Genomic DNA, 12,695 nt, shown 5'->3' with positions numbered 1-12,695 from the left:
GAATCATTCGCAATTCAAAATGTTGTATTGGATAGAGTTCATAAGCCATGCACAAGTGTATTGTGTGTTATTTACCAACAAAACACAATATACTTTCAAGATGACTGCAAAATGGTTTTGACTTATTTTCCCACCTTAGGATATACAGACCGTTGCCTCTAATTCTACATACCGAGGCACACCATCTGTGTCGCATTAGAGGCGATTGTGACTCACAATTGGATATATCAATAAACACAACAAAATGTGGAAAATAAGTTAAAACAGGAAAATAATTGAAAATCTGAAAGTTTTATTTTTGTTCAAAATGGCAACTTACAAGAAGCGGCGGTAAGGTGCAAAAACTTATCTCTTCGTTGAAACGGTTGAAAACGAGCTATTATTAGTAAACAACGACAATGATTCCATCCGTGAAGTCTCTCGGATGTTCATAATACCGTCTGGAGCTCTCTTCAACGAGATCAATGAATCATACCCTTGAAAGTAAAGGGTGTGTCACATCAAATTGCATCACGGAAAAAACGCTGTAGAAATTTAATTTTTAGGAATTATATCTTCAGCTTTCGCTTATAATCAGATAAGAGTGTATAGATCACGTTGGCCATGCTTCACTGTCAATTTTTCGTAAATTTGGAAAAATGTCGTCGAACGAAAAAGAGCGTCGTCAATTAATCCTGCGCACTCATTTCGAGAATCCGGAGTTGTCACATCGGGACATCGGTAAGATGCTTGGAATCGTCCAATCCACGGGTCAGCAGAGTACTAAAACGATACTTCGAGAACCTAACCATCGACCTGAAGGTGAAGAACGGCAAAAATGGATGCTCCGTCAGTGAAAAAGATCACAAGCGTGTAGTTAAGCATCTCGGATAGAGCCGAAGAACAAACTACTGCTTTGGTTGAGAACACAGTTACTAATAAAAATTTTATTTCTAGGTTTAAAGTCAGCGCCTGCTGCGCATGGATATTCAAATTCAAATTCTGCACGCTAATATAATCTTACGCTAATACTCCTCCTCGTGCTAATCTTGAATTACTCCCATTTGGCTTCGTAAATCCTCCAAACGGACTCGTTGCAGTGGCTTCGTCAACATGTCAGCTAACATCGATTCCGAAGGGCAGTACTGCAGGTTGATTAGCTGTTGTTGATGGAGATCGCGAACGAAAAAGAATTTCGTTTCAATGTGTTTCGTCCTTCGCTCCAAACGGTCGCTTTCGATTACCTTGATGCAGCTCTGGTTATCTTCGTATACTGGAATTGGCTGGGTTGAAGACTCGCCGATTTCATCCATCAATCGCTTCGTCCAGATAAGCTCTTGGCATCCCTCTGCAAGTGCAACCAATTCGGCTTCAGTTGTGTTGAGGGCCACACACGACTGCTTTCTGGAACCCCACTGGATCAGGCCTCCTCCGAACATGATCAAATGCCCAGATTTAGACTTCCTGTCCCGCTGGTCTCCTGCCCAATCCGCGTCAGTGTATAGCGACAAGCCATCGCTGTTGCATCCCAGTGCCAGCTTGAGGTGACTGCTTGTTGCTAGATATCGCAGCACTCGCTTAGCTTCATTCCAGTCTTGTTGGTTGGGGCAACTGGATTTCTGCGCCAGGATCGTCGTGCTTACTGCAATATCCGGACGAGTGTGCAGTGCCACGTAAAGCAATCCTCCAATAAGGCTAATGAATTGGTGGTTATTCGGTAGCTGGTCATGCTCCTCCTCCTTCAGCTGCAAATAGCCTGGATCGATGGGAACCTTCGACGGTTTGGCATTTTCCAAGCTGAACCTCTTGACTAGCTTCTTGATGTAAGTCTGTTGGTTCAATTTGAAGCCATTCTGTCCACGTTCTACCTCCATACCCAAGAAATGATGAAGATCTCCCAGGTTGGTAACGGCGAACTGTTGCTCTAGATATCCCAAGATGGAGCGGAACTCTTCCTCTGACTGCGCGACGAAGACCATATCATCCACGTAGATTAGGATGTACGTGAATGCTCCTCCTTTCTTCCGGATGTATAGGCATGGATCTGCCTTCGACTGGATAAACCCTATGGCCTTGAAGATAGAATCCACCTTCTTGTTCCATACTCGCGCTGACTATTTGAGTCCGTATAGGCTCCTCCTCAAGCGGCATACGGTACCCTCATTTCCGGTATGGAAACCATCGGGTTGGCGCATATAGATGACTTCATCCAGCTCTCCGTTAAGATACGCCGTCTTGACATCTACGTGCTTCACAGTCAGATTCTTCCGTGCAGCGACGTTAAGCAACGTGCGAAACGTGACTTGCTTCGCCACAGGTGCGAAAACTTCGTCGTAATCGACACCAAACTTCTGGGTGAAGCCTTGCGCCACGATCCTGGCCTTGTGCCGCACGATGTTGCCCTTTTCGTCCTCCTTGGTTTTAAACAGCCACTTGCAACCAATTGCACGCTCACCGGGGGGTAGATCGACGAGCTCCCATGTGTTGTTCCTCACTAACGCTTGATATTCTTCGATCATTGCAGCTTTCCAAAGTTCGTCGTCTGCGAATTGTAACGCCTCCTTGAAACTACGGGGGTCACTAGCGGTGCGGCTAGCGAGACAGTTGCCCTTCTTCATACGTTGCTGCTCCGATGCGGTAACCGATGCCGATCCAAACGACGAACCAACCGTTGGCTGAACGTTGCGCTGGCCTGAAAATTGGTAGGACGGTAGGCCTTTGCTCGGAATATAATAATCAAGGTACTTGCCTGGTAATGCGCGCTCCCTTCCGCTGCGCCTCAACACCTGTGACTCGGGTGGTTGTGAAGTTTGTCGCGGGGGGAGCGCAATGATTGTCACGTCACCGTCAGAAATATCACTTTCGCTGGTTTCGGCTTGCGAGTAGTAGTTGGATGCCTCCGAATCGTCCGAATAATCATCTGACTGCTCCTCCTCTTCTTTTTCTTCCTTAGGTGGGTGCGCCTCGATGACATCGACGACATCTGCTTGTGCTTCTTCGAAATCCAAGGACACGAATGTACGCACCTGCGTTGGCTTCCTCACTGGAGCTGATACGGTATCGGATGGTTCGTGGGACGGTTCACTAATGAAGACGACATCCCGACTCTTGAAAAACTTCTTCGTGGCGGTATCATACAAGCGGTATGCCTTGGTATCTTCATCGAAACCCACGAGAATCGATTCCTTGGACTTGGCATCCCATTTGCGCCGTTTTTGCTTGGGAATGTGTGCCATCACCTTGGCACCAATCACACGGATGTGTGACAAATCCGGCTTACGGCCACTTCAAGCCTCCTCCGGTGTTTGCTTGTGCCCTTTGGTCGGGGAACGGTTGATCAAGTACGTTGCAGCTGCCACCGCTTCGGCCCAGAATGCCTTCGGTAGCTTCGCTTCAAACAATATGCATCGAGCCCGCTCGACGATGGTGCGATTAACTCGCTCGGCCAGACCGTTTTGCTCTGGGGTATACTCCGTTGACGTCTGGTGCCGGATGCCCAATACTCTCAGCCGGTTCTGGAAAGACTTATTGGTGTATTCCTTACCATTGTCTGTCCGAACAATTTTCAATTTGCATCCGGTTTGCCGCTCTGCGAGACTGTGGTAGTGGATGAACGCTCGCAGCACCTCGGCTTCGGACTTGGTCTCCAGAAAATAGATGGAAATTCGTCTCGTCTTATCGTCGGTGAAGGACACGTAGTATCGACTTCCGCCCAACGATGTCTCCTCCAATCGGACCGCAAATGTCTGAATGGACGACCTCCAGCACTTGACCTGCACGATGTCCCACCTTAGGAAAAGGTAGACGGGACTGTTTTCCCATCGCACAGACGACACAATTTCCACAAGTCGTTTCATCGAACTGTGTACCAGAAGCTAGACCACCTTTCAGCTGCTTCATTCCTACCTTGCCTACATTCAGGTGACCCATTCTCCTGTGCCACGTGTCGATATTGCTTGATGTGCATGCCAGTGACGTTGCTATAGTCTTTTTCGCTTCGAACCGAAACAGCCCTTTCTCGATGTCATGGCAACCCGTTGCTATGACGACGCCCAATGGGTCGATCACCTTGACTCCGGTTAGAGAAAATTGCACCACGTGTCCACGGCGAACGATTTGACTTACCGAAAGAAGGTTGTTGGACATTTCGGGGATGAATTTCACGCCGTTGACTTCTATCGGTGGGCTTTCGGGAGTACACTTCGCATCTAGCTTGACCAGGCCACTCGCAACGATATTCATCGTCACTTTGTCTGCTGCTATAACTACACCGCGTGCATCCCTCGTGTTCACCAGAAGTTTTCGGTTGTAGGTGAAATGATCCGACGATCCTGAATCAAAATACCAAGCTTTGTCATCCGCACCGTTGTTAGTCGATAACACGGCACTAAACGCTGATCCTCGTTGATTTGCTGGGCATTCCTGGGCGATGTGGCCAAACTTCTTGCACCGCTTGCATTTGGGTCCCTTGGGCTGCTCTGCTGACCTGCTTTCGGCTGCGCTTTGCTTCTTCCTCGGTTGAGGTGTCCTTTTCCCAAAAAATGCGGTTCGGTCGGTTTGCGTTTGCACTTCTTGTAGCAATTTCGTTTTGATGCCTTGTAATCGCAGTCCCAGAGCTTTCCAATGCCATTATCATGGGTTTGTACTCGTCCGGTAGACCTGCTAACAGCAACGTTCCGATCCATTCCTCAGAGATATCAAATCCAATGCCTCGAAGCTGGTGGGCGGTGGAAATGATCTGGGTGACGTACTGGTCCACAGAATCGCATGCGGCCATCGTTGTGGTGATGAGCTTTCGCAGGAGTCCTACTCGCCGGGTCAAACCGGTGTCTTCAAACGCTGCTTCCAGTTTCGCCCAACACTCACTTGCGGTTCTTGCGTTCTTCACGTGAACGTAGTTGATCGGATCAAGTAAAAGGATGATTTTCGCACGCGCTTTCCTATCCTTCCGTTGGTCGACGGCTGGGAAAATTCCATCAGCATTCGCTATCGGCTTCACCGCATCCCACAGGTCCTCAAGCTCCAAAAATGTTTCCACCGCAAATTTCCAAGTTGCCCAATTGTCGCGACCAGTCAGGCGTTCTATGGACGGTAGGGTTGACAAATTTTGAACTTGAGCTGCTGCTGGTACCGGTGCTGGTTCGCCGCTTCCGCTTCCTCCTGAGTTACTACCTCCAGTCGACATTTTTTCTTCACTATTCTCGAACTTTCTTCAGTTTTCCGCTGGGCCCATAACCTCTCGGATAGAGCCGAAGAACAAACTACTGCTTTGGTTGAGAACACAGTTACTAATAAAAATTTTATTTCTAGGTTTAAAGTCAGCGCCTGCTGCGCATGGATATTCAAATTCAAATTCTGCACGCTAATATAATCTTACGCTAATAAAGCAGTTTAGACGTGATCCGAGAAGTTCGGTCTGGGATGTCGCCAATAAGCTGAATTTGTCAAGTTCATTCGTCCAGCGGACCAAGCAGCGGGAGGGCCTGCGTACATACAAGGTTCAGAAGGCTCCTAACCGCGAGGAAAGGCAAAACATGGTGGGGAAGACGCGAGCCCGGAAGCTGTACACCGAAATGCTGACGAAGCCGCATTGCCTGGTAATGGACGACGAAACCTACGTCAAAGCGGACTTTCGTCAGCTGCCGGGCCTGTTGTTCTTCTCCACAGAGGACAAATTCGGCGTTCCGGAGGAGATTCGCAAGCAGAAACTATCCAAGTTTGCCAAAAAGTACATGGTGTGGCAAGCGATCTGCTCTTGCGGAAAGCGGAGCGCCCCCTTCGTGATGACCGGCACGGTAAACGGGCAGGTTTACCTTGAGGAGTGCCTACTACCACTTACTACTTACTACTTACTACCACTATTGAAGCAGCACGAGGGACCATCTTCTGGCCGGATCTCGCTTCGTGCCACTATTCAAAGGACGTGTTGGAGTGGTACGAATCCAACGGGGTCACCTTCGTGCCAAAGGAAATGAACCCGCTCAATGCGCCGGAGCTTCGCCCAATAGAGATATATTGGGCGATTATGAAGCAGGCCCTCCGAAAGAACCCAAAAGTTGTCAAATCGGAGGCGGACTTCAAGAGAAAATGGATTTCTGTTCAAAAAAAACTACAACCTGACGTTGTACAGAACCTTATGGACGGGGTAAAGAGGAAGGTGCGAGCATACGGGCTTGGGCTCGACGTATGAATAAAAAGAAAATGCCAAAAGTTGTTTAATAGTTTTTATTTTACTGTCTAAAATTTTCAAAAGGATCGGTCTACTGGGGGAATTTCTACAGCGTTTTTCCGGGATGCAATTTGATGTGACACACCCTTTACCGTGGACAGATTATACTTAGTCAGGCAGAAGAAAACGACTAATGTGAAATCATCCAATTTGTTGGTGAATGGGAATTCCTATTGAAAGCGTCGAAAGCGGATCGATTCACTGATTAAATCAATACCAAAGAATCGATCTTTGAAAAATCGAATGCTTTTATTACTTATTCTAAATAAGTGTTTCTATTCAAACATTAAAGGCATTTTACCTTGGTGCTCAGCATCAAGGTAAAAAAAATAAAGCCCACAAAAAATTGCATTCTCCAGGGCATTCATCTTGTACAGTCATGCATTTATTTAATTAAATAAATTAATTGTAATTTATTAGGAGAAATTCAACAACTGATATTCATTCAGAACTTCGCTGACAATAACCCCAAAAAAGCCAAATCTAAATCCATCCAAATCTAGTAGCCGTGATCGTTACGTAACAATATCCTATTTTTAATTCTAAATAAATTTACGCATCCTCGTATGCTTGAGTAGCTAGCTTCGATTCTAGGACCGAATGAGGTGTTTCCTCAGCCAAGATGATAAAAAACGTGTTGTAATGGGCTTAACAACAGCCAGTAAGTAGACACCGATTAATGCATCCCGAATATTGCGTTAATCTACTGGATCATGATTTTGTCATGGCTGCTTGTTCCGCAGGATACAAAATAAAGCTAGCACATCTTGATAATGCTTAAGTAGTTCAATACAGTGGTCCAATGTTTTATGTTTTCACACTTCACGATATAATTCGGAGTTTGAATATAGATTTAGAGAATTAATATACGTGTGTTAGCTTCCAGATCACTAATTGTTATGACCCTAATTTATTATTTATCTTCCGATACATTTCATCGTTAAATCGTATAATGGCTTATGGGTTTGCTCATTTTACCGAGCACATTAGGAATATCGATAAGTATGCGATACGCTACACATTGTACGTTGCAGTTTGATCAGGAAGGCACTGTTCTTCGAACGCATTTTTTCATGGGCTCGATTTTAAAAGGGTGTGCGAGCTGCCTATATTCGAGATTATTCGATGTCAAGGAATAATCAAGCCAGTAATCATAATGAATGTGGTTTGAGAACTAGACGAGGACCCTTATCTTCAAAGATAATACATATTTTCCGATATATTATCATTTTAAATAATTGAATCTTGATGCAATATTTATTGCTACAAATGCTCCAGGACGCAGAGCTTTCAACTGAGTTGAACGTCGGATGACTCCTCTTTCCCGGGCAGGTTTAATACTTCCTCATGATCATGAGGGATTCCACTTGAATAAAAACTCAAAACAAGGAACCCGGAACTGGGAACGAAACATTTTGAGTATGTAGGGGAATTGTTAGATGATGTGTGGAATAACCTAGCGATCGATGGATATCGCGCCAAAGCAGAATATATTGAGTCCGCAAGCTCCCAAATCGATGAAGCGTAATTAGTACGAGCCAAGTGGTTTGCTCATCACGTAAGGACATCCTAATAAAGCAGTCAAATGTTACGTCAAGAACTGCTGCATTGAACCAAGGAGTAGTTACTCTTGTGTGAATCAACATCAATTTATACCAGCCCATGTTCCTCTCACCTAAACGCCAGATTGTTTGAAAGCACCAATCCCAACGGTTGTGAACATTAATTTACCGCTTCTTTTCGAAATTCTGTGAACTTGTCGAAGATTCTTCCGAAGTCACTACTTGCATATAAGGAACTTCCGTACGAACATTTGATTCTGACCTGGGCAGATGTCTGATTTTTACGTTAATATTTTCAATACTTAAAAAAAGCAAAAGCAAAATTTCAAACGACTTTGACTTAGTGTACAGATTATGGGTCCTATTCTAGAAAACGAGACGAGGAGAGTAGCGTTCGTCTCGATTTCGATTCATGCGAGAGAAACCAAGCCGGCACTTAATCGTTTCTGGAGGCGAATCAGCTCAGGAGGCTGAAGGCCTCTCAAATAAATAGAAGAAAACAAAAAAATAATCGCTTCGTATAATCTGTGTTTTTATCACGATAATACAAATAAGTGAAAAAAGTTTTTTAGAAATCGGCAACTTTTCAAAAAATTAGAATGCTTCTGATGATTTACAACATATCCTAATGTCGGGTTTCTCCTTTCGATGAGCTTTTTTCCATAACAGAAAAATAATTGAAGAGAACAAGTATTGGTTTTACCGAATTTCTATAATCATTGGATTGTCTCTGCCACCATCAATGTGTTTAATCAAATCGCAAGCCCGAGCAAATTGGTTTATGCTTCTAGTTTCTTATGTTCATTATGAAGTGTTCATTTGTTCTGTTCTGGTAAAAATATAAAAAGAGTAGATGAGAGAAAGTCACCTCTGTCATCACGTCTCGCATCGTTTCAATTGTTACTTTCTCACTCATACTGGATGCAGTGTAGTAGCGGTAGAGAAGAAAGATACTGTTCTGTGTCGGAATCTGCAAAATCTAAGCTGATGAGCAGAAAACCACCAAACATTAGCAGAGAACTGAACTGTGACAAAATATAAAGACCAAAGAGAGAAGAAAAAATATCAACATATTTCAAGCTAACGCGGCTGTTGGTAAAAATGGTTATGGATGAGTAACCAATTTAACGCGTCTATGTTTCTGGGCTAGAACCTATAAAACAAACAAGAGCAAACGGCATTTGATAAACAACTATCGTTATTGCGCTATATAGACCACGCGAGATTCGAAATGATATGACTATGAACTAGGCCCTGTGCAGATACACTGTTTGGAATGCTCTTCTCCACTATCGATTTTGCTTACTGATATAAGCCCACAGCTTTTGGAAGAGTGTCCTGCACATGGATTTTCTATAAATGCATGTTTAAAACCATCAGGGTGTACTCACCACGATCCCTATCACGTTCGCGACGATCGCGGCCACGCTCTCTATCACGACTACGATCGCGACTTTCCCGCTCCCGATCACGGTCTCTTCCACGGCTCTCCCGTTCGCGTTCACGGTCTTTATCCCGCTTGGACGACGAAGAAGATTTCGAGGGCGATGGTAATGGTTCTTCTGAACCTTCTTTGCGGTAATCGTCACGGATCGGCGAAGATTCGTTATTGCTGCTTCCAGCACTGTTGGCGTAATCGTTATTGCCACCCTAAAATGAATAATTAGATATCACTCGCTATAAATAGTAAAAAAAACCACAAAAACTAATGTATGTAAACAACTTTTAAATTTCAATATTGTTAACCAATACACACCAATCATGACGAAACTTCGTCAGAAAAATATTAGTTCCGCCATGATTGATTTTCGGATGATGCTCAGCAAACGGACATTTAAAAGCGAGATTTCTACGATAAATGCATTTTTATACGGAAACAAACACTATACATACCATTATGGATGCACCATTCATAATCTAGAGTACAATTATTTCACTTTTGTGCACTTTCACAATGATTTGGATTTATTTTTCGTTTACCCGAAAAACGTTGCAGCTTGAGCAAAAATTTTCACTGTAATGACAGCAGCTTCCAGGGTGCGTCGTTAAAATGTCAAAATCAAAGTGTTCATATACAGTAGGTATAGTACTTCAGTGACTACGTTGGAAAACATGGAAAACATTGGTGGAAAATATTAAAAAACAGCTAGACCCTGGCAATCCTATTGGCGATCTAATACCAGGGACAGACATACAGCTGTACTTGCGTTGAACGTGTACAGCGTTGTACTGGTACCATCGTAGCATGACAGACATACTTTGGTTGTACATTGTACCGTATGTCAAATTGACAATCAGAAATTCGACCAATTTTCACCTAATGTTTCAATGAAAAAGTTTTTTATTTAGCGTCTGAACTATCAAACACAACACACAAGTTTCCAATCTGAGTTATTAACTTAAGAGAAAGTTAATGAAAAGAATATTTACCAAGTGTTTTGATTCAGTTTGTTCATGCTATCCACCACTAACCGTTTGTGGCGTTGCGCACAGTACGACTGTAGTCATGTACAACGGTGAAACAGGTCGGTACAGATACAGCGATTGTACCGAGTTGCTTGCATGGTTCTAGCGCTGTACATGGTGACAGACATACATTTTTCGAAGTACAGCGCAAGTACAGCTGTATGTCTGTAATAAGTATAACGCAAAACGTAAACGATCGGTGAGACATCTGGATTTTGTTTTTGAACTAAGAAAATGATGCTAATGTAACCTAAAACTCAAAAACAAATCACGTATATTTTACTTCCGGGCTTTCCAAGGTAGTTCTCACAAACAGGAATCGTGCTTTTTTCTACTTGTGTTTGATTGTGCTCTCGAAATTATTTCTTTAATTCAACCATTGTCAACATTTTTATAGTTTTCACTACTGAAAGAGATAAATAAATAACATGTTATATACAAAATTGTGCAAAATTAAATTTCGTCGCATTCAAATAATCTTTTATGATTATAACATTGTAATTTATGGAAGAACCACAAACCTTCCATAAGCTCACATGGCAAAATTTAAAACCATCATCACTTTCTCCGCAGCGCCGCCTAGGTGTAGATTTGTATGTTAGATCGCCAATTCAACCAACACGAATTCTCGCGTAACTTTTGAAAGGTACGTAATACTTATGACAGACATACAGCTGTACTACCGTTGTACTTCGAAAATTGTATGTCTGTCACCATGTACAGCGCTAGAACCATGCAAGCAACTCGGTACAATCGCTGTACCTGTACCGACCTATTTTACCGCTGTACATGGCTACAGTTATACTTATGACAGACATACAGCTGTACTTGCGTTGTACTTCGAAAATTGTATGTCTGTCACCATGTACAGCGCTAGAACCATGCAAGCAACTCGGTACAATCGCTGTACCTGTACCGACCTGTTTTATACCAGGGACAGACATACAGCTGTACTTGCGCTGTAGAGTACAGCGTTGTACAGGTACTATCGTACCATGACAGACATACTTTGGTTGTACATTGTACCGTATGTCAAACTGACAATCAGAAATTTTTCCAATTTTCACCACATATTTCAATGAAAAAGGTTTTTATTTAGTGTCTAAACTATCAAACACAACAAACAAGTTTCCAATCTGAGTTATTAACTCAAGAGAAAGTCAATGAAAAGAATATTTACCAAGTGTTTTGATTCAGTTTGCTCATGCTACCCACCACTAACCATTTGTGGTGCTGCGCACAGTACAACTGTAGCCATGTACAGCGGTAAAATAGGTCGGTACAGGTACAGCGATTGTACCGAGTTGCTTGCATGGTTCTAGCGCTGTACATGGTGACAGACATACAATTTTCGAAGTACAACGGTAGTACAGCTGTATGTCTGTCATAAGTATTACCGCTGTACATGGCTACAGTTGTACTGTGCGCAGCGCCATAGACGGTTAGTGGTGGGTAGCATGAACAAGCAGAATGAAATCACTTGATAAACGTTCTTTTCATTGACTTTCTCTTAAGTTAATAACTCAGATTGGAAACTTGTTTGTTGTGTTTGATAGTTTAGACACTAAATAAAAACCTTTTTCATTGAAATATGTGGTGGAAATTGGAAAAATATCTGATTGTCAGTTTGACATACGGTACAATGTACAACCAAAGTATGTCTGTCATGGTACGATGGTACCTGTACAACGCTGTACACGTACAACGCAAGTACAGCTGTATGTCTGTCCCTGGTATTATACTGTGCGCAGCGCCATAGACGGTTAGTGGTGGGTAGCATGAACAAATCGAATCAAAACACTTGGCAAACATTCTTTTCACTGACTATCTCTTGAGTTAAAAACTCAGAGTGAAAATTTGCTTGTTGTGTTTGATAGTTTAGACGCTAAATAAAAACCTTTTTCATTGAAATATGTGGTGGAAATTGGAAAAATTCTGATTGTCAGTTTGACATACGGTACAATGTACAACCAAAGTATGTCTGTCATGGTACGATAGTACCTGTACAACGCTGTACTCTTACAATGCAAGTACAGCTGTATGTCTGTCCCTGGTATAACATTCACATCAACTCGAGAAAAACGAAGTTGAAGATCGGAACACTGTTCCGCGAAATGTTTCAAAAGCAATCGATCTTTATCACTACTTTCACCACTAGCCGTCAATTATAAGGCTAGGCGCAAATTGAGAAGCGTATAGCGCTCGTAAGCGAACGTGAGACTACCAACACGACTCATACGTGTCACAAACGTAGCGTGGTGGAGCGCATATTGAGTCGCAGTTTGGTGTAAATAACATGCCACTCGCATACAATGACTGATTAACACAGAGTTGCGCGATATATTTATTTACTAACACAATCACCCGACCAGTACAGCCATACAGTGTCAAACCCACGGCGCTATATGATTGTTCACCAACACAACTACCACAACCGGCATGACCAGCACGAGAAACTG

General features: G+C 43.3%; 1 protein-coding gene across 2 annotated transcripts in view; it reads right to left on the bottom strand.

The window, feature by feature from the left end:
- Positions 1–9,820, bottom strand: part of LOC129770939 (poly(U)-binding-splicing factor half pint) — a 31,452-nt gene extending 21,632 nt beyond the window's left edge. For both annotated transcript variants that reach the window (XM_055774146.1, XM_055774147.1), the window contains exons 1-2: positions 9,664–9,820; positions 9,162–9,420 (exon numbers count right to left, since the gene is read on the bottom strand). In XM_055774146.1, coding sequence (XP_055630121.1) covers positions 9,162–9,420; positions 9,664–9,684 — 280 coding nt within the window. In that variant the 5' untranslated portion in view covers positions 9,685–9,820. The remainder of the gene's footprint in view (positions 1–9,161; positions 9,421–9,663) is intronic.
- Between the last annotated feature and the right edge of the window lie 2,875 nt (positions 9,821–12,695).

This window comes from Toxorhynchites rutilus, chromosome 2 (assembly GCF_029784135.1).
Source record: "Toxorhynchites rutilus septentrionalis strain SRP chromosome 2, ASM2978413v1, whole genome shotgun sequence".
NCBI lineage: Eukaryota > Metazoa > Arthropoda > Insecta > Diptera > Culicidae > Toxorhynchites > Toxorhynchites rutilus.
The sequence above is the reverse complement of the archived record's forward strand: the minus strand, read 5'-3'. Positions and strand labels throughout refer to the sequence as shown.